General features: G+C 52.5%; 2 protein-coding genes across 4 annotated transcripts; both read left to right on the forward strand.

The window, feature by feature from the left end:
- Positions 1–11,109, forward strand: LOC128801766 (serine/threonine-protein kinase PAK 3-like). Of its 3 annotated transcripts, none has more exons than XM_053967889.1 (7): positions 1–717; positions 1,194–1,231; positions 5,879–6,473; positions 6,700–6,763; positions 7,595–7,643; positions 9,954–10,053; positions 10,472–11,109. In XM_053967889.1, exons 2-7 carry the CDS (start codon positions 1,202–1,204, stop codon positions 10,630–10,632), a joined length of 999 nt encoding a protein of 332 aa, XP_053823864.1. In that variant the 5' UTR covers positions 1–717; positions 1,194–1,201; the 3' UTR covers positions 10,633–11,109. The 3 variants fall into 3 exon arrangements, with proteins under 3 accessions (XP_053823864.1, XP_053823863.1, XP_053823865.1); XM_053967888.1 differs by lacking the exon at positions 7,595–7,643 and adding an exon at positions 9,443–9,560; XM_053967890.1 differs by having other exon boundaries at positions 5,879–6,014.
- On the forward strand, positions 1,239–4,706 carry LOC128801765 (uncharacterized). The gene is made up of 2 exons (XM_053967887.1): positions 1,239–4,199; positions 4,471–4,706. Exon 1 carries the CDS (start codon positions 1,564–1,566, stop codon positions 2,635–2,637), a length of 1,074 nt encoding a protein of 357 aa, XP_053823862.1. The 5' UTR covers positions 1,239–1,563; the 3' UTR covers positions 2,638–4,199; positions 4,471–4,706.
- Positions 11,110–26,334: the final 15,225 nt, after the last annotated feature.

Consider the following 26,334-nt stretch of genomic DNA (forward strand, 5'->3'; position numbering starts at 1 on the left):
TTCATCTTATGGGTTCAATGCTTATCTTCTAGACCGAATAATCCTTCAGAATAACCATCCTTTGAGACAGGAATTCATCTTGTGTATATTGTTCTTTGACTTGATTCCATTTAAAATGATACTGCATTTTTTTTAGTCCTGAGCACGAATTTATTTTAAATCATATATTACACCCATGGATCTGCAGGGGGATCTCTGCATCCCCATGGATCTCTGCATCCAGCACTGCTGTCTTTGGAGGCGCCGGGAATAGGCTGAGCTCTGCCTGAAGCTCTTCTCACCTTCCCCACACCCTTCCCGGCACAGAGAGGGTTTTAGCTCCTCACAGCTCCCCGGACTGGGCTTGCAGCCCCTCCTCTATTTACATCATCAAATACTTGAATTCCAACTGATTTCCCTGAACTTGTTCGAGCAAAAACCCCAGTGCTCTGATGGTTTCCGCGTGAGCTGCTGCTGTGATGTCACAGGAACACTGCCACGTCCCCGTGGTGTTCCCGTTGCTGTGGGACACAGAGGCCTCAGTGTCCAGAGTGGCTGTGGGCACTGCTCGTTGCCGGAGGATCCTCCTGCCCGAGGCATTCTCAGCAGCCAGCCCACCCCTGACGGGTCTCCTTCTGTGCTTGCAGGGCTACAGTCAGCAGACGTGTGCAGCGCAGCCAAAATGATCCAGCACGTGGTTGCTGCAGTTTGCACGCTGTACTCTGTGGCGTATTCAGGGTATTTTTTAACCCACTTGGCACATAAGTCGAGGTTTCCCCTCGGTGCTGTGGCTTTGGGCTTGCTGTGTGCTTTCTGTTCTTCCTCTGCACCTGAGTTGGCTTTGTAAACCAAATTGCCATGAAGACACCATTGGTTTGGGAGAGCTCCTGCCAGCAGCTGCAGCTGCAAAAGGGGGTGTCTGCAGCCAGCGGGGCGTGCACAGCATTTGCAATGAGCCCTGGGGGGTTGTGTTCCCTCAAGCGGGGAGTCTGTGGCAGCAGAGCCTGGAACTCCCTCCGTTTGCTGGTGCAGCCAAGAACTGACCCAGCCCAGTATTTTGTGCTGTTCTCTTGCTGTGTGAAGGGACTGTGGCTCCTGCAGGGACGCTGTGAAAGCAAAATGCTCTCTCGGGGTTGCCTTGCTCCGTGGCATTTCCCACCACAGGCAGTTTTTTTCCTGACAGCATCTGGTTCATGTTCCCTCTTCCCTTGCAGGGCACCTTATGTGTGGATCCCGAGCAGCTCCTCCTTCGGTGAGTGGGGAAGGAACCTTTGGTGTTTGGAATTGTGCAGCAAGTTGTGAGCTCGGCATGTGGCAGCCGAGTGCCAGCCTGGGAGGCAGAAGGAAAGTGAGCCACTGAGGAACAGGAGGTGGAGCTTCCTTTGTTCCAGAGTGACTCATTATAAGAGACCTCCGGGGAGCGCGGCGAACAGGAGCAGGCAAACAGCGTCACAGCAGTTTGGTCACAGCAGTTTGCGCAGCAGTTCGCGCAGGCAGGGCAAGCAGGCAGGGTTGCAGGTTCTTGCTAGTTTGGTGAAGTATTTTTTTTAATTGGTTGATTGATCTTGGGCTTTCTCCTAAGCAATGGTTCTAACCCGGTCAAAATCTGTGGTTGGTACAGGTGTATGTGACCAAGTAAAGCCCTCCAAAAAGGATGTGTCTGTACAGACCCATTCCTGCCTGAAGTGTTTGAGCTTATCAGTGGCTTCAGGGGGTGTTGTGAAGGAGGGCTGCTTACCGTGTGAACAAGTGAATGACCTCCTCTCGCTAGTGGATGAGCTTAGGGAGGAAGTTGAAAGATTAAGGAGTACCAGGGATAGTGAAAGGGAAATAGACTGGTGGAGTTCAGCCCTTACATCTTTAAGGGAGGCCCACCAGGAGTCAGAAGGCTCATATGTCTCTCATTCTCAGGCAATAGAGGGGCACCTGGTAGATGAAGGGGAGTGGAAATGGGTCCCTGCTCGGGGTGGTAATAACAAAAATCCCTCCTGCCCCCCATCCCCTAGCCAGTTGCCACTTCAGAATAGGTATGAGGCCCTAGATCTAGACAGCCAGACAGATGACTTAGAAGAAAATTATCTACCCAGTGAGCCTCCCAATTATGACTCGTCTAAAAAATCGATTACCACCTCTAATGTCAAGAAAAAAAGAAGGGTAATTGTAGTGGGTGATTCCCTTCTGAGGGGGACAGAGGGCCCCATATGTCGACCTGACCCATCCCACAGGGAGGTCTGCTGCCTCCCTGGGGCCCAGGTACGAAACATCACTGAGAGACTTCCTAGGCTGATTCGGTCCTCTGATTATTACCCACTGCTGATACTCCAGGCTGGCAGTGATGAGATTGAAAAGAGGAGTGTCAAGGTGATTAAAAGGGAGTTTAGGGCACTGGGTCAAGTGGTTGATAGGACAGGTGTACAGGTAGTGTTCTGCTCAGTCCCATTGGTGGCAGAGAAAAATAATGAAAGGAATAGGAAAACTCATTTCATTAACAAATGGCTCAAGGGTTGGTGCTATCGGCAAAATTTTGGATTCTTTGATCATGGAGCAACCTTTATGGCACCTGCTCTACTGGAATCAGATGGGATACATCTCTCTGTTAAGGGCAGGAGGTTTTTAGCTCATGAACTGGCAGACCTTATTGAGAGGGCTTTAAACTAGGTTTGAAGGGGGAAGGGGATGCAGCTGGGCTGTCTGGAAGCAGGCCCAAGGGTGGTAAGACTGTGTTAGGGGAGAAATCAGCAGCCCAGCTGAGATGCATGTACACCAATGCACGCAGCATGGGTAACAAACAAGAAGAGCTGGAGGCCATGGTCCAACAGCAGAGCTATGATGCAGTTGCCATCACAGAAACGTGGTGGGATGACTCACATAGTTGGAGCACTGCACTGGATGGCTACAAGCTCTTCAGAAGAGACAGAAAAGGGAGAAGAGGTGGAGGGGTGGCCCTTTATATTAGGGGGGGTTTTGGATGTCACAGGTACTGAGACTAATGATGATGAAGTTGAGTCCCTATGGGTAAAAATTAAGGGGAAGGCCACCAAGGCTGACATTCTCCTGGGAGTCTGCTATCGTCCACCCAACCAGGATGAAGAGGTGGACAACTTATTCTATAAACAACTGAACAATGTTTCAGGATCATCAGCCCTTGTTCTTGTAGGTGACTTCAACCTACCAGACATCTGCTGGGAACTTAATACAGCAGAAAAACAGCAATCTAGAAAGTTTTTAGAGTGTGTGGAGGATAACTTTTTGTCACAACTGGTGGGCAAACCCACCAGGGGAGGGACTATGTTAGACCTACTGTTCACAAATAGAGATGGACTGGTAGGTGATGTGGAGGTTGGAGGCCGCTTGGGGCACAGTGATCATGAAATTATAGAATTCTCGATAATTGGTGAAATAAGGAGGAATATCAATAAGATCTCTACACTGGACTTCCGGAGGGCAGACTTTGGCCTATTTAAGAGACTTATTCAGAGAGTTCCTTGGGAAACAGTCCTTGAAAACAAAGGAGTCCAGGAGAGATGGGTGTGCTTCAAAGCAGAGATCCTGAGGGCACAAGAACAGACTGTCCCTGTGTGCCGAAAGATGAGTCGATGAGGCAAACGTCCAGTCTGGATGAGCAATGAGGTTTTGAAGGAACTTAGAAATAAAAAAAAAGATGTATCATCTTTTTAAGGAGGGACTGATTTCTCAGGAAGTATTTAAGGGAGCTGCTAGGGCATGTAGAAAAAAAATTAGGGAGGCCAAAGCTCACTTTGAACTTAACTTGGCAACTTCTGTTAAAAATAATAAAAAAAGTTTTTACAAATATATTAATGGTAAAAGGAAGGGTATAACCAACCTCGGTTCCTTATTGGATGGAGCAGGCAAGCTAGTAACTAAAGATGAGGAAAAGGCGGAAATGCTTAATGCTTTCTTCGCCTCAGTCTTTAGTGGTAAGACAGCTTGTCCTCAAGACAACTGTCCTCAGGGGTTGGTAGGTGGTGCCAGGGATCAGAATGGTCCTCTTGTTTTCCAAGAGGAGGCAGTCAGAGAACTGCTGGGACACTTGGATATTTATAAATCAATGGGAGCAGATGGGATCCACCCTAGGGTGATGAGGGAGCTGGCAGATGAGCTTGCGAAGCCGCTCTCCATCATTTATCAGGAGTCCTGGCTCACTGGTGAGGTTCCAGATGATTGGAAACTGGCCAATGTGACACCCGTTTACAAAAAAGGTAGGAAGGAGGATCCTGGTAATTACAGGCCAGTTAGCCTGACCTCAGTACCAGGTAAGATAATGGAGCAGTTCATACTGAGTGCTATCACACAGCACTTACAAGATGGCCGGGGTATCAGACCCAGTCAGCATGGGTTTACAAAGGGTAGGTCATGTCTGACCAACCTGGTCTCCTTCTATGACCAGGTAACTCGTCTGGTAGATGCAGGAAAGGCTGTGGATGTTGTCTATTTAGACTTCAGCAAGGCCTTTGATACTGTCTCCCACAGCATACTCCTGGAAAAGCTGGCAGCCCATGGCTTGGACAGGAGCACTCTTCGCTGGGTTAGGAACTGGCTGGATGGCCGGGCCCAGAGAGTGGTGGTGAATGGTGTTGCATCCAGCTGGCGGCCAGTCACCAGTGGTGTCCCTCAGGGCTCTGTGCTGGGACCAGTTCTATTTAATATTTTTATAGATGACATGGATGAGGGCATCGAGTCCTTCATTAGTAAATTTGCAGATGACACTAAGCTGGGAGCTTGTGTTGATCTATGGGAAGGGAGGAGGGCTCTGCAGAGAGACTTAGATCAGTTGGATGGATGGGCAGAGTCTAACAGTATGAAGTTTAATAAGTCTAAGTGCCGAGTTCTGCATTTTGGCCACAAAAATCCCCTACAGCGTTACAGGCTGGGGACAGTGTGGCTGGACAGTGTTCAGGCGGAAAGGGACCTGGGGGTGCTGGTTGACAGCTGGCTGAACATGAGCCAGCAGTGTGCCTTGGTAACCAAGAAGGCCAATGGCATCCTGGCCTGCATTAGGAATTGTGTGACCAGCAGGAGCAGGGAGGTCATTCTCCCCCTGTACTCGGTGCTGGTGAGACCACATCTTGAGTGCTGTGTCCAGTTCTGGGCCCTCATTTTAGGAAGGATATTGAGATGCTTGAGCGTGTCCAGAGGAGGGCAACGAGGCTGGTGAGGGGCTTGGAACACAAGCCCTATGAGTAACGTTTGAAGGAGCTGGGGTTGTTTAGCCTGGAGAAGAGGAGGCTTACAGGTGACCTTATTGCTCTCTACAACTTCCTGAAGGGAGGTTGTAAACAGGTGGGGTCGGTCTCTTCCACCGGGCAGCAACTGACAGAACAAGGGGACACAGTCTCAAGCTACGTCAGGGAAGGTACAGGTTAGATATGAGGAAAAAATTTTTCACTGAAAGAAGAATAAAGCACTGGAATTGTCTTCCCAGGGAGGTGGTAGAATCACCATCTCTGGATGTGTTTAAAAAAAGACTGGACATGGCACTTGGTGCTATAGTCTAGTTGAGGTGTTAGGGCATAGGTTGGACTTGATGATCTTAGAGGTCTCTTCCAACCTCATTATTCTGTGATTCTGTGTGATTCTGTGATTCCTGTCAGTGTGCTTGCAGCAGCAAAAGGATCCCTGGCAGTTTTTTCCTTTTCTGCTGAAGAGCTTTTGAAGAGCTGCAGGTCTGGTTTTGCAGGCAGAGCATTGCTTGCTGGCTTTAGCCATGGTGGAATATCGAATTCCCAACAATAAGTGGCAATGTCGACTTTAGCCCATTGTTGGTTTGAACAGCTCCAAACCCAATTTCTGCTTAGTGCAGTTGGATGTGCAGCTGAGGATAAAGAAGGTGATAACTGAGACAGAAATTCCCGTCCCTCACACTGCCGTCTGTCCACAGGGCACAAAAGCAGCACCAGCACCTCCTCTGGCTCCCTCGGCTTCCAAAGAGGAGGCCAAAGAGGAGGAAGAGAGCAGTGAGCTTCCCGCTGTTCTGGGGGACGATGGTGAACTTCCCTCAGTGCCGGGAGATGAGGGTGAACTTCCCGCTGTTCTGGGAGACGAGGGCGAACATCCCGCAGTGTGGGAATACAACGGCGAGGCTCCCGCGGTGGGGGACAAGGACAGTGGACATCTCCCGGTGTGGGACGAGGACGGTGGATGTCCCCTGGTGTGGGACGAGGATGGCCAAGCTCCCATGGTGTGGGACGAGGACGACGGACATCTCCCGGTGTGGGATGAGGACAGAGGACATCCTGTGGCTTGGGAAGAGGAGGGTGAACTTCTTCCAGCATGGGAAGTGGACAGTGAACGTCCCCTGGCTTGGAAAGATGATGGTGAACCTGCAGCATTTTGGGAAGAGGACGGAGAACCTGCCTGTGCTTGGGAAGAGGACACTGAACCTCCCTCGGCTGTGGGATCCTGGGCTGAACATTCTGCCAGCAGCACAGCCCTGCAGCCAGAGGGGAGAGGGGAGTGGTGCCTGATGCAGCTGAGTCCGTCTGCTCTGTTCCTGTGTGCCAGAGCAGGCTGCTGTGTGTGTGTCTCGGCATCAGCTGCACCCAGTGTTGCTCTGCAGCTGAATGTTCCAGGGCCATTGATTGTCCTTCCCCAGCTGAGACCAAGGGGCTGACGGCCCCAGGGAGGGGGGCTGCATTCTGGCTCTGCTGCAAGGCGGGGTCTCACTCTGGGAGGGAGCGTCTTCCACGTGGTTTCTTTCAGGGAACAGCGTGAGCCTGGCGGAGCCTGCCGAGAAATTCCTGGAAGTGGTGCAGATTGGCCAAGGGTAAGTGCACAGCAGTTACTTCTGCACAAGCAGGTCCAGGTGTTGTGCTGGTGCAGGACCAAGTGAGAAGTCAGGAGAGCTCCAAACACCTCCAGACACTGGGGTACCATCCTGCTGTCTCTCAGTCCTGATCAGAATTGATAACTGTGCTCAGAAGGCACCATCAAAGGCCCCTGAGGCTGGCAGTGTCCTGCCTGCAGCAAGGAGCAGGACCTGGAAGATCTTCTGTCCCTGGTATTGGGTTGCCTAAAAGAGCCACTCAGCATCTGGTGACTGTCAGAAACCAGTTCTCAAGGAGATTTCTTTCAAATATTTTGCTTCAAAAAATATCCTCTGGTCAGGATTATCAACCTAATGGTTTAGACACAGAAACCAGAGATGAACTAATAAGTGCTCTGTTCTAGCACAGGTAGTAGAGCCCATACATTCAGTAACAGACACAGAGCTGATGCACTCTGGGGGAAAATGCATCACCTGCCTGATGGCAGGGCCCCTGTGGATCCTGCAGGTCTTAGGCAGGAAATGGAAAAGGATGAAATGCATTCTTTCCCAGTTCTTTAGACACCCAGTGCTCACCCTGGGCTTTGAACTAAAGCAGTTCAGCGTGGACATTTGGGATTTGCTCCAGCCCAATTCCTTCCTGTTGGGTCTCAGTTTTCTCTTGCACACCTTGCATGGCAGAGGGCTGGTGGCTGCTGCGCTGTTGTTGGAAGGGTCGATGCACCCAGGTGTTTGTGAACGCTGCAGGCAGCAGAGATCTCCTGTCTGGGCTGGCTTTCACTGCCAGGGCCTAAAGCGCTGCCTCTTTCTTCTCTGCTGTTTTGTCTCCAGGGCTTTCGGAACCGTTTCTAAAGGACTGGACAGGGCCACAGGAGGAGAGGTCGGTGTCAACGCGCCCAGCACGTCTGGCAGCTCTCCAGGGCTTTCCCCTCTGCTGGGAGCTGTGGCTGCAGCTTTGGGGGCCAGCAGAGCTTTCCTGCACAGGCTGCTCCTCTGAAGGCAGAGCAGTGTCAGCCTGCAGAGCACAGCTGGGACAGACTTGGTCCTTCTGAAGTGCCCAAAGGAATGCAAGGAGGGCAGCGGTGTCTGTCAGAGCAGGACACGCTGGCTTGGTCTTCATATCTAAAAGTGTGAATGCATCAGTGCTGGAGACTGAGGCCCAATTTATCTTCCCTGTTTAGAGAGACATCCTGCTTGGGCTCAATTTGGGTTTTTAGTCCTACTGCAGCTGTTCACAGAGAGAGAGGGAGAGAAATGAGAAGATGGATGTCCAGAGCAAAGCTCTCTCCTAAACCCTGCAGTTGTGTTTGGCTCTGGGGTCAGTGACAGCCTGTGACAGGGATCACCTGAGCAATGGATGTGCCTGTTTGCTTTGTTGTGCAATCCCAACCAGAGCAGTTGCATCTGAAATCATGACCAAATCCCATAGAATTGCTAAAGGGTTCCCAGCTGTTCTGCTCTGTTTTCACAGAACCAGAATTACCTCCTGCTTGCAAAATGTGTTTGAATAATAATGAGAGTGTTGAGGCCATTTGAGAAGACTGTAGGTGCAGAGAATGTTGTTAGAGCTTGGAGGCTGACAGCTGAGGGGCCATTTGTGCAGAGCTTGCAAGGCCAAATGTCTCAGGCCATGTGTCCTGTCAGCAGCCCCCAGCGAGCAGAGCAATGGGCTGTGGGAATGGCACTTGGTGAGCTCTGGTGTCCCATCCCAAGGCAGTTTGGCACAGCCCGGCTCCGTCACTCCAAAAAGACTCGCTCCGTGTTGGCTGCGGCCTCCTGCCACAGACTCCTCCAGTTAAAGGTCTGCAATGTCCATTCAGGCGGCCATAAAGAAAATGAGTGTCAGAGGGCAGAAGAGGGAACGAGCTGTGAATGAGCTCCTGCTCCTGAAGGACAAGAAGAACCCCAACATTGTCAACTCTTTGGACAGCTGAGTGCTTCAGGCCTTATCCCGTGCACGGGCCCTGCCTTAACCTTTCCTGGCATCCGTACTCTGCAGCCTGATTTGAAAATGCCTGACCCTGCCATATCTTCCCAAAACAACAGCCTGGCAGTTCAGTCCCTCCATGTGCTTTCATTGCTTTGGTTTGGTTTTTCCTTCAAGTTGTCCCTGTTTTCTGTGTCTTACAACAAGTGCTGATAAACCGCAGCAGAAATTATTTCCCTTCTTCTTCCCAGCCCTTTTCCATTGCTGCAGATGCCAGGAAGACCAGGTTCTTGTTTCCAGAAATGCCTCATTTGCCCATTTGTCACTGGCCTTGCCTGTTTCTGAAGGGACTTTCTGAAAGGTTTTCTGACCCCTTTTGTCCCAAGTGCTGCACGGCCTCCTCCCCTGGATAACCCTGGGAGTTGTGTTGCCTTGTTCTGGAGGGAACGGTGGAACTGATGAGTTCAGAAGCTGAACCAGCTGGGGGCCAGTGTTGTGGTTCCACATTGATCTGGGCTGTTGCTAAACTGCATTTTTCACCTGCTTGCCATCTAAGGCCTCTCCTTTCTCACAGATGTCTCCTCCTTTAGACTGTGCAGATTCCAAGGGCTGTGCAGCCTGGCAGGAATGTCTCTCCATCTGATCCTGTCCTCACTGACAAGAGACCTGGAAACAAAACTCCACCCCAGGCTTTTCCATGGGGGAATTGAGCACTGCAGATTGGTCTCCATGCCATTGTTTTCCTCTTCCAGCTTCCTTGTTGACAGAGATCTCTGTCTGGTGATGGAATACATGGATGGAGGAACTTTGCAGGTCATTGTCAGACAGACACGCATGGCTGAAGGAGAGATGGCAGCTGTCAGTCGGGAGGTGAGGGATCCTGCTTGTGACTGCCGTGCCTTGGACACGATGGTCCTTCCCAACAGGGCGTGAGAACAGGAGTGGCTCCATGCTCAGGGCTTTGTTTCTCTGTTGTTTTTATGAGCTGGAGAAGAAAGAGCCCCTGCAGTGAACGGCCTGCCAGCGGCGCTGCACTTCTACTCTGTTCTTGTTCTCTTTCCTGCTGTTGTGGTTCTCTCTGTCTGTTTTGGATTTGATTTGCTGTTCTCAGCTTTGCCTTGAACCGTTTGCCTGGAGCTTGTCTGCACTGCACTCCCGGCCTGTCACAGCAAAGTTGCTGCTGGCAGAATCCGAAACTGTCCTTTCTTGTGTGATATATTCCGGCCATTGGTTTTTACCCTCGTGTTTCTTGTTCTCTCTCAGTGTCTGCAGGGCCTGGATTTCCTTCATGGGAACCGGGTGATCCACAGAGATCTGAAGAGCTCCAACATCCTTCTGGGAATGGACGGCTCTGTCAAGCTGGGTGGGTGTTCCTGGCCAGGCACGGCGCTCCCGGGCTGCGGCTGTGGGGCTGCTTCCCAGTGACGGCCAGAGCCCCACAAGGGCTGCTGGGGGCACTGCCCGGCCCCTGCTGCCAGCTGAGAGCAGTTGCCCCTGCAGAGAGCTCAGGAGAGGAGCAGGCTGTCAGGAGTGCCTTTGCTCTGGGAATGGCCCTTCCAGAGGGGCAGGAGTTGGAATCTAAAGCTCCAAGGGAATCAGTAAAAGCAACTGCACGAAAGCTGAGGGTTTCTTTAAGGGTCCAGTTCCATCTTTCCTTGGCTACAGCCCTGAGGACTTTTCCAGCTGACTTTACTACTGCATTCTCAGACTGAGAGTGGGGAATCTTTGTGCTTGGTTTCCTCATTCCAGCTGCCTTTGACAGTGTTTGTTTCTGTCCTCAGCTGATTTTGGCCTCTGTGCTCAGCTCAGCCCTGAGCAGGACCAGCGCAGCTCCATGGTGGGCACTGCTCACTGGATGGCCCCAGAAGTTGTCACCAGTTCTCCTTATGGCCCCAAGGTGGACATCTGGTCCTTTGGCATTGTGACCATCGAGATGGTTTAAGGAGAACCTCCTTACTTCAAGGAAATGAGGGCCATGGTAAGAGGCAAATTCTCCAGTGGTTGCAGAGGCCTGTGAGCACAGGGTGACCCTGCACTGGGAGCAGCAGCTGGAGGATTCTGCACAGGGGAAGTTGTGGCATGGGTTTTCGCTCTCCCCGGCTGCACGTGGCTCTTGGGAGCCCGGCTGTGGCGTAGCTTCCACGTGCTGCCGGGGTTTGCTGCCGTGGGTTCCCAGACACGGCTCCGTGTCTCGGGCGCGTGGGCTGGCCAGCCTCTGTTTCCGTGCGCTAGGGACCCGGTAAAGAGGTAAGGAATTTGTCCATTTACTCCGTGCTTGGCAGGAACGGTTTATTGGTCACGTGGCGCGGTTCGATGGAAAGACGCAACCGCTCCTGGCACTCGCATGGGAGAAAATGGCGCCTGGGTGCCGGCGGGATAGGGCTTTATGGAGGGGCGGGGCGAGAGGATCCACAGCCTTCCAGCCAATAGGGGTGGTTGCTGTGGCGGTGATGCCAGCAACAGCGACCAACCAGGGAACCCCGCAGGGGTGGGCACCGAGCCTCGGACTAAGTGGGATTGTGTGGAGTGGCAGGCACGGGGTCTCCCGGGGCCGGACGGGCAGGTGGTTACAGGAGCGGCAGAGGGAGAAGATCCAGCAGCAGGCAGCGTGGGGCCAGAAACTGCGGGGGGGGGAACAACACAGGGGTTCCGCAGGATTACAGAACTTGACTTATTTTAACATAAATTAAAACCCTAATCTAAACCCAAACTCTAGGATGCAACATCTCCCCGCTTAATAAAATATAAAAAGAAAGCAGTGGTGTTGATTCAGTCTCTCGAGCGGTAGCCTCTTCTCCTAGCTTCTTCTGCTGCTGCAACTGCAGTGACTGCTACACAGGTGGAGAGGGCCTGGAGATGGTACTGGGGCTGGTTCTTCTCTGGGTGTTTGGGGATAGGGAAACTAGGGAAACAACTTTATTACAAACACAGGAACTGGGGGTATAATTGGGCTGAGGTAGTTGTGAGGGAAGTATTGGTTAGGGAGAGGTAGAATCTTTTCCTTCCTTGCAGCGTCTGCAATTGGATGCAACCCCTAGGTTGGTGGGATCACAGGTTGCATCCACTGGCACCGTATCACTCTGACTCACTGACTGCTCTGCTGTGTAGGGTTTAACATGCCTCCTAGGGATCCACTTGACTCCTGAAGGCGTGGACACACAGGCGTATCCCCGTCCCCAAGTCAAAAGTGGAAATGGACCCTGGATTTCTTTAGAGTCCGGATCCCTCACTAACACTGGAGGTCGCTCCTCTGGCTGGAGCTCCTGATGTTGTTTGAAGTGCCTCAGGGCTGGCGGTTCCGGTCTGTCAAAAGAACAGTTCAGGAAATTGATGGTAAACAATGCCTTGCAGAGCCTCTCGTGTGGTGACAGCACTCGCACATCCTTTCGCTGTTTTTTGAGGACTTGCTTTAGAGTCTGGTGGGTTCTCTCTATTATGGCCTGGCCGGTGGGGGAGTGGGGGATCCCAGTTTTATGTTGAACCCCCCAATCTTGCAGGAAGCTATGGAACACTCTGGAAGTATAGGCTGGACCATTGTCTGTTTTAATTGTGGCTGGGACCCCTAAGGTGGCAAAGGCCTGGACAAGATGTTTCCTGACGTCTGTGGCCCTTTCCCCTATGTGTGCTGAAGCAAAAACTGCCCCCGAGAAGGTGTCCACAGTTACATGGACATTCTTGAGCTTACCAAACTCAGGGACCTTGGTGACATCCATTTGCCACACCTCACAAGTGCGGAGACCTCTGGGGTTTACACCTGCTCCTAGTGTTGGTAAAGCTGCCTCCTGACAGTTGGGGCATGAGGCCACAATTTCTCTGGCTTGGTCACGCCGCAGATTGAACTGGCGTACCAGCCCTGGAGCATTCTGATGGAACTGCTGATGGCTCAGCCTGGCCTGCTCGACTATGCTCGGCTGGCCTCCTACTTGCACAGGGGCTGCCAAGGCGTCTGCTCTGCGGTTTCCCTTGGCAATAAAGCGTGGGAGATCCGTGTGTGATCTCACATGTACTACATAAAAGGGATGCTCACGGTTAGAAACCAGGTGTACTAATTTTGAGAGCAACCCAAAGATGACCTGATTTGGCACCTCCTTTACAACTGCATGTTCAGCTCTAGACACTGCTCCAGCTACATATGCCGAATCTGTTACCAAATTAAACGGCTGTTCAAACCTCTCAAAAGCTCTCACTACAGCATCCAACTCAGCCACTTGTGGGGAACCTTCTACTACCTTAATATCTGATTCCCACACCTGAGTCTCTGGGCCCCTCCAAGTCACCACTGACTTGTGGGACTTTCCTGACCCGTCCGTGAATACTGTTAGTGCTCGGAGGGGTTTTTTGCTCTGTAATTCTATGGGTAACAATTTGAATTCAGTATTGAACAAATAATGGCCAGGATGTCCAATTTTAATTTGGCCTGAGAAGCTGTCTAGAGCGAACTGTAAATTCTCATTCTGCCTTAGCAGGTGTTCAAAAGCCTCCTTGGTCATCTTCCCCGTGGATGTTTTGATGGGGAGATGGATACATGTAAAGTCAAAGCCAGCTAGTACTTGCAGACGAGCCCTGGCCCGTATTATGAGCTGCGCCATCAGCTCCTGTGGCCTGGTGATACTCTTGGACTGCCTGTGGCCAAGGAACACCCACTCTATTATTAAGAGGGGGTCCCGCTGACCCTTGTCCCACTGAAATATCACACCATACAAATGGGTCAACTCACCCAAGACGATGAATCGGAAAGGCAGCCCTGGTTGGCAACAGTGGGCCTGCCTGCTTGCGATGGCTTTCTGGACCTTCTCGAGCGCTGCTCTGGCCTCTCGGGTCAGGACTCTCGGGGAACCTAAACTCTCATCCCCCTCCCTTTCTGCTAACAAATCGAAGAGGGGGGATAGTTCCCCCGTAGTGAGTCCCAGCCATGGCCTGATCCAATTTAATGACCCGCACAGGCGCTGGAGATCATTCAGCGTCTTGGGGTTATCGTTTATCTGTATCAGTTGGGGCCTGATCATCCGGTTGTTAATTTCCAGGCCCAGATACTTCCAGGGTGGCAGCAACTGTACCTTCTCTTTCTGTAACTCAAATCTGGCCACCGACAAGGCCCTAACAGTGTCCTCCAGTGCTACTTGCAGGATCTTGCTGTCAAGGGCACAAATCAGCACATCATCCATGTAATGATAGAAAATACAGTATGTCCACTTGGCACACATTGGGGATAGAACCCTAGCGACATACCACTGGCATATAGTAGGGGAACATTTGAAACCCTGTGGTAGTACCGTCCAGTGGTAGCGCTTCATTGGGGCTTCTCTGTTGATAGAAGGCACAGAGAATGCGAAACGGGGAGCATCATCCGGATGGAGTGGGATTTGGAAGAAACAATCTTTAATGTCAATTACAGCCAAATTGTAATTCTGGGGTAGCATAGATGGAGATGGCATACCTGGTTGGAGGGAGCCCATATCTTGCACTGCCTCATTAATTTTTCTCAAATCATGGAGGAGTCGCCACTTGTCTCTCCCCGTTTTTTTTATTACAAACACAGGAGAGTTCCAGGGACTGTTTGTTTCTACAAGGTGTCCTTTTTCTAACTCTTTGTTAACCAATTTTGTGAGCGCCTGCAGCTTCTGCTTACTCAGCAGCCACTGCTCCACCCAGATGGGCTTATCTGTGAGCCATGTTACTTTCTGTGTGGGGCGCTCTTCAGTGGCCGCACCAAAAAATGTTGGGGGACCGGAAATTCTAATTTGGCTCCCCACTGCGACATGGCATCTCTCCCCCATAATGTAAATTTGCAGTCGATCACGAATGGACGCACTGAGGCCAGCAGCCCATTCAGAACCTTAATTTGGACAATGTTTTTAGATTTTCTTGCCGGCTGTGGCCCGCCTAGTCCTAAGACTGGTGTGGCCACGCTTTGCAGCTCCCAGTGTGACAGCCACTTGTGTAGTGGGATGACCGTCACGTCTGCCCCTGTGTCTAACATCCCCTGTAGATGTACAGATCGCCCCTCGCATTTGAGTTTGCACCATACGAGGGGTTTTTCCTCTCCCAACTTCCCAGCATAAAACACTGAGAGTTCCAGGTCATTGCACAGAGCACGAGGAATGGAAATTGCCTGTGCAATTACCTGACCTCTAGGCAGGAAGAGGAGGGGGTGGCCACAGCGTGCCGCGAGATAGAAGAGCCTCGGATTGAGGGTGGAGATTACTGGAGGGACTTCTATCTCCAGTGGAGTGCTCTTTGTGTCCCCAACAACGAGGTACCTGCAGTTTAAGAGATCTTCCTTTCTCCTGGTCTCACAGCGGCAGATGTGCGACAGAAGCTCTGCATCTGCTATGAAAAACTGCCAGTCCTGGGAACGGAAATGAACAGAGTTAGTGAGTCGGAGTCGATAAGGCTCCCGGTTGTCACTAGTTGAGAGGCAGCCGCTTACTGATGGTACTAGATGGTGCATTGCGGCTCCTCTTGCAGCACCGCGACTTGCCTCATTTTTGTCTGAACGCGCGGCAAGTGCGTGTTCATGGGTCAGTTTTTTTGGACCATGGGGTTCCCATCCCCTCTCCCCCCTCCCGCAGCCCTGGGTGGCACAGTCCCTAGAAGTGGGCATTGAGCTTGGAAGTGTCCCTCCTGATGGCAATGGTAACACCGGCGTGTGGATGGAAATCGCTTCAGTGCTGGGTTCCTCGAAGGAGCAGCAGCCGAGGCAACTTGCTTGTCTTTTTTCTTTGGGGCCTCCTCCTCATCCATCAGGTGCGCCTTCAGCGTGCATTCCTCGATGATCTGGCTGAAGGTTGGAGGTGGTGAAGCCGGCATTGACATGATGACTCTTTTGCACATGGCGTTGGCATTCATGTGCACCACTTCTAGGATCATTCCTTCTCGGCGTTCAGGTACCTCTATGCGTCTCTCCACAGCTGCCCGGACCCGATCTACAAAATCTAACATAGGCTCCCCGACTTGCTTGACTGCCGTGTAGGGTATCCCCGGATCCCTGGCAGGTATGCCCAGGAACGCACGCTCTGCTGCACCCCTGGACATGTCCAACACAGCTGTGGGAATTCCCCAAGCTTGCAGTCGCCCCTCACTCCATTCTCCCCCGCCCACAAGATGGTCTAGGGTGATTTGTTCTTCCGCAAAATCCAGGCCATAAGGCCCCTCGTGAATTTCGGGAAGCAGGTCTGCCGCTAGCCTTTTCCACCTCCTCTCTCACAGGTCGTATTCAGATGGGAGAAGCAGGCAGTTGAATAGACGCTTAAGGTCAGCCGGCACTACAGTTTTAGATGTTAAAGTGGCTTTTAGACTCCCTTTAAAAAAAGGACTTTTTCTGCCAAATTTTTGTAATGTCTTGCAGACCTCTTTGACTGAATCGTAGGAGAGGGGAGTCCACGTAGGGTTTTCCCCTCCCCTTGTGTAGGGGACTGGAGTGTGGATCAACTGCTCAATCTCATGGACCGGGCTCCGTCGCACCCCCCTCCTCCCTGTCCCCCCCCTCCCCCCACCCTAGGTTTCCGAGGAGCAGGAGGACGTGGGGGCGGAACGCGAGGGAGAGGACAGGCAGAGCGGGGAGAATCCTCCTCTTCGGAAGGTGGGGAGGAGGCTACTGAGCCCTCCGGCTGGGAGAGGGAGGGGCTGCTGACGCGGCAGGTAGAGCATGCGAGGAGGGAACGCCTACGCCTACCCGAGGAGGGGCAGGGGGAGGGGTGGCAACCCAATGCCTTGAGTGGGCGGTGCCCACGCCCACCGAGAAGCAGGAGGGGGTGGGGTCATAGGGAACAAAGGGAAGAAAGGGATTGTGGGAAGGAGAGACCCTGCCATGTGGCCGCCCTCCATCTTGGGAAGACAAAGAGATCAACCACGTGGCCTCGGCCTCCTCAGAGGAACAAAGAAAGGGGTTCAAAGAAACAGAACTGCACGGGGTATCGCTGAAACTGGGATTTTCAGCTGGGAAAAAGGGATTGGAAAAGGGGTTTAGGGTCGTAACCTCAGCGAATCGACCGATCTCGCTAAGGCGGGGATGCCGGGGTGGCTTGGGGGAGCCAGGAGCACGGTCCACGTTTGTGGAGCTGCCCTGTGTCTCAGATCGACGGGGTGCCCCCCCCTGCCCACCCGGGTTAGGGGAAGAAGGGGTAGAAGAAGGGGATGGGGAAACGGATTCAGGGGAGTAACAGATTTTCTGGATGGTTCTTTCCTTTCCCCAACCGAGTTTCGCGCGGGGTCTGATTTTACCACATCTGAGATCAACAAATGGAATTTAGGGAAGCAGTCATCTGTGGAGGAATCCCTACCGATCCCCTCTGCTAGCCTTTTTCCCACTTGCTCCCAAAATTCTGTTTCACGCACGTCCTCGATAGACAGACGGGGGAAAGCAAAGAACAACCATCGGACAAATTTCTTAACTAATTTTTTTGGGTAGGGGCCCTTCACCAAAAGGATTTCCTTAACTTGGGAATAAAATTCCTTTTCTTGGGCAGATAGCACGGTCCCCATGCTTCTTCCACCCAACCCACCTCACCCCTGGGGCAGTAAAAAGGAAAAAAAGCAAAAAAACGCAGGCGACTCCAGCGGCTGCCGTTCGTGCTGCGTGCCGCACGTCCCAACCTCGGGAACACGGCCAGCCCTCCCCGTATTAGCTGGACACGTTTCCCCGACTAATACTTACCAGACTGAAATCTCTGCAAAGAAAAGCTGCCACCAGGGTCCGGGAGTCCCAAGAAGTGTCCTTTCTGCTGCCCTCTTGGCTGCGAAAGTTTGCACTTCCTGTCCCAGGCAGGACACACTGTCTGGTCCCCCGTGGGCGACGGAGACTTCACTGACGTACTTTGGAGAGCCCCTACTCTCGGTTTCTGTCCGGCACGGAGCTCTGATCTGGCGCGGACCGCTGCCCATTCTGGCTTGGTAACGGCGCTCACCCCTTGGTGGCGGCGCGGCCCCAAGCCAGCGGCGGTGGCTCCTGGCGCTGTTCCTGGAGCTCCGCGGTGAACCTCCGTCCACGCGATCAGCTGAGCGCTGGCCTCGGCCCCGCATTTGGGCGCCAATTGCGACGTGGGTTTTCACTCTCCCCGGCTGCACGCGGCTCTTGGGAGCCTGGCTGTGGCGTAACTTGCACGTGCTGCCGGGGTTTGCTGCCGTGGGTTCCCGGACACGGCTCCGTGTCTCGGGCGCGTGGGCTGGCCAGCCTCTGTTACCGTGCGCTAGGGACCTGGCAAAGAGGTAAGGAATTTGTCCATTTACTCCGTGCTTGGCAGGAACGGTTTATTGGTCACGTGGCGCGGTTCGATGGAAAGACGCAACCGCTCCCGGCACTCGCATGGGAGAAAATGGCGCCTGGGTGCCGGCGGGATAGGATTTTATGGAGGGGCGGGGCGAGAGGATCCATGGCCTGCCAGCCAATAGGGGTGGTTGCTGTGGCGGTGACGCCAGCAACAGCGACCAACCAGGGAACCCCGCAGGGGTGGGCACCGAGCCTCGGACTAAGTGGGATTGTGTGGAGTGGCAGGCACGGGGTCTCCCGGGGCCGGACGGGCAGGTGGTTACAGGAGCGGCAGAGGGAGAAGATCCGGTAGCAGGCAGCATGGGGCCAGAAACTGCGGGGGGGGAACAACACGGGGGTTCCGCAGGATTACAGAACTTGACTTATTTTAACATAAATTAAAACCCTAATCTAAACCCAAACTCTAGGATGCAACATCTCCCCGCTTAATAAAATATAAAAAGAAAGCAGTGGTGTTGATTCAGTCTCTCGAGCGGTAGCCTCTTCTCCTAGCTTCTTCTGCTGCTGCAACTGCAGTGACTGCTACACAGTCTAGGATGCAACAGGAAGGGAATTCCCAGAGGACTCGAGCCTCAACACAGACGAATATTCTGCAGTCTCCAGCAACAATTTGCTTTGGGATTTACGCTGTTGCAGCTCTTCTGGCTGTGAGGATGACCTGAAAATGTGAAGCGAGTGCATCAGCTCTTTACAATGGCTGTGGCAGCACCAGGGTTTGGATTTTTTGGTTGGCATAGAAAAATGAGCCGTGAGCAGCATCTCTGCCAGGAAGGAGAGTGCCCCTGGAGCTGGGGCTGGGAACCCGGGCTCGATGTGAGCACTTGTGGGTGCGAAGGAAGCTGGCAGGGCGCTGAGTTTGCTTTTCCTGCAGGCTTGTGCTCTGATCCGGCAGGACGGGACCCCGCAGCTGCAGGAGCCCAGGCGCCTGTCGGCTCTGCTGCCGGACTTCCTCGAGTGCAGCCTGGAGCCGGACGAGGAGCGGCGCTGGTCTGCCCAGGAGCTGCTGCAGGTGAATGCCAAGCGGCTGCAGGGGAGCAGCAGCGCCAGGGAGGGGTTTTCTTGTGGGGCCCCCTCCGAGAGTCTCCAGTCTCGCTGCTTTCCACACGCAAAGCAAGCAGAATCCTCGCCTGCTTTAGCTTGGCAGGGTCCTTTCCAGGGCATCTGCACCTGGTGCCCCACAACGAGCAGGGCCATCTTCCAGCAGGTCAGGTGGCTCAGAGCCCTGCCTGACCTGAGCTTGGATGTTTCCAGGGAGGAGGCACCTCCCACATCTCTGGGCACCTTCTCTCAGTGCTTCCCCACTCTCCTGGTTAAAAAATCTGCCTTCGATCTCATCTGAGCCTGCTTCCCTCTCCTGAGTTTCAGACCATTTCCCTTTGTCCTGTTGCCACAGAGCCTGAGAGGAAGTGGACTCTGGAAAGTGACGGTTCATTTCTTTCTTTTTTATCCTTTGGGCAGCAACCATTTTTATCATCAGCCAAGCCTCTCTCCAGCCTGACCCCTCTGATCACTGCAGCCAAGCAACTGAGGGAGCAGCAGAGGAGATGAAGCACTGGAGGACAGCTTTTAGCTACAGTACTTAGTTAGGACAACTAGTTAGTCATGGTAGTTAGCAGTGCTAGTTATGGTTATGGTAGTTAGGACAGCCTGTTTGTTATGGTTCTTATGACAGCCTGTTTGGTAGGGCAGTTTTTTGAATAAAAACTCTCTTAAACCTCAACTCCCTTGAGGTGTCCCTTCCTTCTCCCTCTGTGACTCAGCTGCCCAGAGCAATGTGAGGGGAGAGCGGGCCCAACCTTGCCCAGATCTCAGCCCCAGCAGAGCCCTGGCAGAGCCCAGAGCAGCCTCGGCATCTGCAGAGTCAGTGAGACAGAGTGAAAATTTAACAGGGTAGAAATCCATTTGGATTTAGGTGAAATGTGCAGCTTTAAGCTTGCTAACATAAGTTGTAATGAACAGTTTCCACGTGTTCCCCAGAGATGCAGGCAGGGCCTTCTTAGTTCCCATGGCAACACCAAAAAACCTACTAACTCTAGGTAAGTACCAATTGACTTTTACCCATCACCATCACCTAAAAAATAATAGACTAGGTTAGGCTGTGAGAAGCAGGGAGACAGAAAGAAAGAGAGCCCTGGTGCTGCCACCAGGGAAGGAGCGGGGACAGCTGTTGTTCTGGACTTCAGCAACAGACTCTGCACGCCACGCCTCCTCATCCTCTGGCCACCGGTGTGCCACAAGGAAAGAAGAAGGGACAGCTGCTGCTCTGGGCTTCAGCGACAGACTCTGCACGCCTCCTTCCTTTCAGCCATCTGGGAAAGGTAAAACCACGGGGGCGAGCTCTGTGTCAAGCCCCCTGCCCAGCTGATCTTTTTAATAAAGAGCTGAACATTAATAAAGGCATTAGCCCTGTTCATTTCAGTTGGGGGCTCATCCGGGATAGCCACGCCCAAAGAGGACCCCCGGACAGCTGGACAGCTTGACCACCTGCTTCGAGGGACCCTCGGGAGTCGCTGGCTACCTTTGGACCCTAGGATCAGAGTGAGACGAGCAACGCAGAGGAGCGTTGGATTGGTAAGAAAAAACGGGAGACAAGCGAGTGAGTGAGTGAGATGGGGGCCGGCAGCTCGGACCCCTGAAGCGAGAGGGACTCGCTAGTACCGTGTTTCCGGACTCCTGCGAAGGGGCCGGCTGGGAACGGGGGGAAGCGAGTGGAATAGAGAAGCGACTGCTAGCGACTCTGGGGATGAGTTGAATGGACCCGAAGTTTGTGTGCTTGTGATGTCCGGGCATTGTGTGGTTAATGTGTTCTTAATCGTGTGAGTGCCTGGTGTATAAAGAGAGTGAACGAGTGAGCGAGCGAGTGTACCCGCGGTGCGGGGATAAGTTCTACCCATGTCTGAAGCGGCCGAGTGAGGCCCGAGGCGCCGGCTGGGATAAGCTGTGGGGGCAGGGAGCGCTCCGCGGAGAAGTGGAACAAGTGGAGAAACGTGGGTGAGGACGTTTACTGTGTTTAAAGGTGGTGATTTGTGTAGACTATGCACATTTTAACCATGGCTAGACGAACCTGGGGGGTTCCTCTGCCCCGGTGGTTCGGACTTGATTCCTGGAATTTTACTGTGTGCTGTTATTCTGACTGTGCCCAGAGTGTGTGGGGACCAGAGGAAGCTGATGTGGAGAGGTGCTGAAGTGTTGTATGCTGTGTTGTGTTGAGAAAAGTGGGCACTTGTGGAGATACCACCTTTCCCAGTGAGTTGGTGTGGTTCTTCCCCGGCATTGTGGTAATTTGATTCTCGGGATTGTAGGGTTGTGTTTCTGGAGATTTTAGGATTTTGTTTGCAACAAGTGTAGCATTTTATGCAGAAGAGCTACAGTATGGTGATTTATGTTTAACTGTGGTAAAACAAATTAGAGGAATTCCAGGAATTCCTCCCCCACAGCAACTTAAACCCTGACTCTGGTGAATTTGAGATAAGGAGGGGGGTCTGTGTTTGTGGGCATATCAGAGTTTTTGCTGTAACAGGCACAGCCTTTTGCAGGGCAGCAAAGTGAGTGTCAATAGAAACAATGCTTTAATTAGATTGTGTGGGAAGAGAACTGGAAAAGACTGAGATTTTGTGAAAGAGAGTTTAAATAAAGGAGAAATGCCAAAGTGATAAATGGAATAGCCTGCAGGCAATTCCTGGTAGTTTTTGGTGCATTGAGCGGCTGGCACCCTGCGTGAGTACGACTGCAATACAGAGTTTGTGAGAGGGGCTGGTATTGCTGTTCTATGCCCCAAGTGTAAATTGAAGGCTCCTGATCAAGCCGGTTCAGAACCTGAGACCTTAAAGCTTATGTGTGGAGGATCACATCTGATACCTGCCACCTGGGGTGTGTGTGTGAGAAAAACTGAGAAAAGACTGTGAGGCTTGAGTAGAAACAAAAGTCCACAGGAAGAAGCCTTTCAAATTTCCTAGAACTCCAAGGATACAGGGTATTAAAGAAAAAGGCATGGGCATGGCAGGCTGGTGCCAGCTGTGGGTTTATAATTACAGACTGTTTGTCAGATAGAGATCTCCAGTGGACAAAGGAAGCCACGCGGGCCTTTCACCAGCTAAAGAGTGCCCTCATGTCAGCTCCAGCTTTGGGATTTCCAGATTCTTTCTATTCTCCCATGTGGCTCAGGACCTGAATTCATACTGGAGGGCAGTTGATTACTTTTCCAAGCAACTAGGTGCAATGCCAAAGGATGGCCAGGTTGCCTCAGAGCTGTAGCAGCAGTCGTGCTGAATATACAAGAAGCACACAAGTTTACCCTGGGACAGAAATTGACTGCACTAGTGTCCCACACAGTGTCCTCAGTACTGGAAGTAAAGGGCAGCCACCGGCTGTCACCACAGAGGTTCCTGAAGTACCAGGCCATCATGGTAGAACAAGATGATATAGAGAGAGTGGTAGCTAACATTATCAGTCCAGCTTCTTTTCTCAGTGGAAATCAAGGAGAAGCAGTACACCACGACTGCCTGGAGACTACTGAAGTTACTTACTCCAGCCACCCAGACTTAAAGGACACTCCTTTGGACAATGCAGAGACCTGGTTCACTGACAGGAGTAGCTGCGTTGCCAGTGGAAAGCGACCTGCTGGATATGCAGTCACTACCTGCAGAGAGGTAATGGAATCTGTACCCTTACCAACAGGCACCTCTGCGCAGAAGGCCGAGATCATTGCACTGGCCCGTGCCTTGGAAATGGCAAAAGGAAAGAGAATAAACATTTAGACAGACTCCAGACGTGCATTTGGAGTTGTGCAGGCACATGGAGCTGTCTAGAGAGAGAGGGGGGACTGCTGACCTCACAAGGAAAGAACATCAAATACGCACAAGAGATAATCCGGCTGCTGGAAGTGTGCATATTAAAGCAGAGCAGAGAGTGAGCTCAGAATTGGGAAAAAGAAATGAGCTGGTGGATGGAAAGGCAAAGAAAGCAGCAAAAGGTGAGGTAATTATGGACAGATTTCCTTTAAAGGTAAGCGAGAATATAATAATAATAATAATAATAATAATAATAATAATAATAATAATCAAAAGGGCCATATAACCAAGAGGGGTGGGCTACCATTGAAAGGGAGCTGGTAATCCCCTCCCATACGTGTGGTCACTAGTAAGGGAGGAGCACCAGAAAACACACTGGGGCCTAACTACTTAAAAGCTTTGATAAAGTCTGGCTCCTTACCCAGAATGACCAAGGCTACCAGTGCCTTTTGCTTTAAGTTTGTGTTTGCCCACTATTCTCCTCCCTAATCTCCTCCCCTCCCGAGTTACCAATCTCCCCAAGGCCTTCCCTAACTTCTTCCCTCCCAAGCTGTCAATCCTCCCTATCCCCACCCCTTTTTCCAGAGTGTTCCTTGTCTATCTTGTAGTATTCGATACCCCATTTGTTGCTTTGCATTATCCCCCTCCCCTGCTCTGCCTGATAGGTTTATAGAATGTTAGTCCTGCCCTAGATTCCTCCTCTGCCATGCCCTCATGGATTGGTTGCCCTATACCACTCCCCCTATAAAAACCTCTGCAGACCCCCTAATTTTTGTGTTGGGGTCCTGCGGCGTCACACTCTTACTCCCAGGTCTGGGGCAGCTCTGACGCCCTTCGGTGTTGCCCCCGCCTGGACTTCCGCTTCTCTCCCGCGTGCCGCTACCGCCGGCACGCCGGTCGGGGTCTGCCGGGTTCCGTCCCCCACGCGAGGGTCCGAGGCAAAGAGGGAAGGAATGTCCAAATCACCCATGAGGAAGGCAGGAAGGCTTTATTGTCACAGAGAGCTCCGGTGAGGGGGTAGCCACCCGCGCTTCCCACTCCACGTGGGGGAAATGGCCCCAGGACCCGGGAGGGAGCGGGATGATATAGGATGATATAGGGGATGCGATAGGGAGGGCAGACGTTGCCCCCCAGTTCGTGCAGGTGCCGCAGTGATGATGTAGGACAGCGACCAACCGGGACACCGCGGGGGCAAACACCGAGCCTCGGGCTGAGTGGGATCGTGGGGGAGTGGTTACAGGAGTGGCAGGGCGGGGAAAATCTAATGGCAGGCAGCCTGGGGCTAGACACCGCGGGGGGGGAAGACACAGGGGAAGCACGGGGGTACACAGGACTCGACTAGCTAACACAAATAAGAACCCCTAAAACCCAATCCCAGGATCCAACAATTCCCTCTTTTTCAAAATATAAAAAAGAAGAACGGCTGCTTGATCTTCTTTGCTGCTCGTCTGACTGCTTCTTCACTCAGCTTCTGCTCTTGGTGTCTCAGCTGCTGCAATGGCTGCCCTTTGCAGATGGAGAGGGCCTGCTGCGATGATGCTGGGGTGGTTCTTCCCTGGGTGTTTGGGGATAGGGGAACTGGGACAACTTTATTACAAGCACACAAACTGGGGACACAATCAGACAGGGGTGGCTGGAAGATTTTTCTGGGGCTCTAGGGAAAAGCATTTTTTAAAGAGATTATAGGGTCCTTTTTCTTTTTGCATCGCCTGTGGTTTGATGCAACCCCCCGATTGATGGGGTCATCTGCCACACTCACAGGCACCCTGATGTTTTGAACTACCACCTGCACAATTACTTGATAAATCACAGCCCCCCTTAAGGTGCTGTGGTCTGCCTTATTTTTATCTTCACGCAAGGCAGATGGGCGTTGTTTTTTCAGCTTTTTGGGGGAATGGGGTCTTCCTCCCCTCCTCTCCCCCCCTCCCACTGTCCCTGGGGGTGCCCTGCCCAAAAATGGACACTGGATAACAAAATGTCCTCTCTGATCGCAGTGGAAGCATTGGCGTCTCGATGGAGGCTGCTTCGGACCAGCGTTCTCTGGAGGCACAGCATCCAAGGCAACCACGTGGCTTCTGGGCCTTTTAGGGATCTCAAGCTGTCTCAGTGTTCACGGATGCTGCTTCCAGGACAGACTTGTCCTGGGCTTCTGACCCCTCCACATGCCTCTCAGCTGCCACCTCGACCCGTTCCATGGAATCTGGAAAATGCTGAGAAACCCACCTCGGCTTCCCCCTCCCCCTGCTTCCCTCCCTCCCAGGTCTCCGGGAACCATGGGAATGTGAGGCAGGGGTTCCGATTCCCCCCCAACCTTTCCCTCCCGCCCGGCTCTCCGGGGCCCATGGGAAGATGGGGATAGGGTGTGGGAAACAGGATGGGGGCTGCCTCCCTCAGGCAGCGGGGCGGGGATGGCAGAGCTCTCCCCAGAGGGAAAGGGTGGGGTCGATGACTCAGCAGGGAGGATCTGCAAAGGACTGGAGGGAACGCCCACACGAGGGGGAACAATGGGTGAGGGAGTAACCTGACCTCCCAAGGGGGCGGCGCCCACACCCACAGGGAGGCAGGTGGGGGTTGGATTAAAGGCGGCGAACAAAGGACAGAAAGGGGTTGTGGGAAGAAGAGGCCCTGCCATGTGGCTGCCCTCCATCTTGGGAAGACAAAGGGATCGAGCACGTGGCCTCGGCCTCCTCAGGGAGACAAAGGAAGGGGTTTAAAGAAACAGAGCAGCGTGGGGCAGCTCTAGAACCGGGATTTTCAGCAGGGAAAAGGGGATTGGAAAAGGGGTTTAGAGTCACTTCCTTGGTATTATCCCCCTCCCCTGCTCTCCCTGATAAGTTTATAGAATGTTAGTCCCAGGATTCCTCCCCTGCCATGCCCTCATTGGTTGGTTGCCCTATACCACGCCCCCTATAAAAACCTCTGCAGACTCCCTAATTTTTGTCTTCGGGTCCCAGGTCGTGGACCTAATAAATCCATCCAGTTTTACCCCAAGTCCCGTGTCGTCATCTGTTCCTGCGCCAGACCAAGCGATAACTGGGAATAGCAGAGCTCTCGGGGGGAAGGTCACGCCCCTGCTGTCGCTGCCCAGCACGCCACGACAGCGCACTCTGACATGCCAGTATTACAGAGTGCATCAAAACGAAGTGTTGACTTTTAAGTGGTAGCTTCCACAGGCTTTTTAGAACACATATCTGATCGAAAGGATCATTGTCAGGAATTTATATGCCACTATCACTCAGCTGAACTGACAGTGTGATCCTTGCCTCCAGACTAACCCCAAGAATACCCCCAGACAAAACTTGGTCAGATTGGGAGGGGCCAAGGACCCAGACAACTGTGGTAAATTGGCTTTTCAATATTCCCATGGAAAGGGGCGTGTCATTATTTATGAGTATTGACAAATACACTTTCAGGGTGGCCAGAAGCATTCCCCACCAGAACTGTCAAGGTGACCAGAGTAAATAATACCACTTTCAGAGTTCCAGTCACAATATTCCCAGGCAAAGGATCACATTTTATTTCCAGAATAGTGCAAGAGATCTATATGGTGGCTTTGAGTAGACAGGTCAACGAAAATGAAAAGACA

This window comes from Vidua chalybeata, chromosome 31, assembly GCF_026979565.1.
Source record: "Vidua chalybeata isolate OUT-0048 chromosome 31, bVidCha1 merged haplotype, whole genome shotgun sequence".
In the NCBI taxonomy this organism is placed as follows: domain Eukaryota; kingdom Metazoa; phylum Chordata; class Aves; order Passeriformes; family Viduidae; genus Vidua; species Vidua chalybeata.

Bases quoted from the DNA above. Each gene is read 5' to 3' on its own strand.
- LOC128801766 (XM_053967888.1), top strand. From the start codon at position 1,202: ATGTGTGGATCCCGAGCAGCTCCTCCTTCG. The intron at 6,764-9,442 runs GTAAGTGCACAG...TTCCTCTTCCAG, and splicing joins GTGGTGCAGATTGGCCAAGG to CTTCCTTGTTGACAGAGATC. The intron at 10,054-10,471 runs GTGGGTGTTCCT...TTCTGTCCTCAG, and splicing joins GGACGGCTCTGTCAAGCTGG to CTGATTTTGGCCTCTGTGCT.
- LOC128801765 (XM_053967887.1), top strand. From the start codon at position 1,564: ATGGTTCTAACCCGGTCAAAATCTGTGGTTGGTACAGGTGTATGTGAC.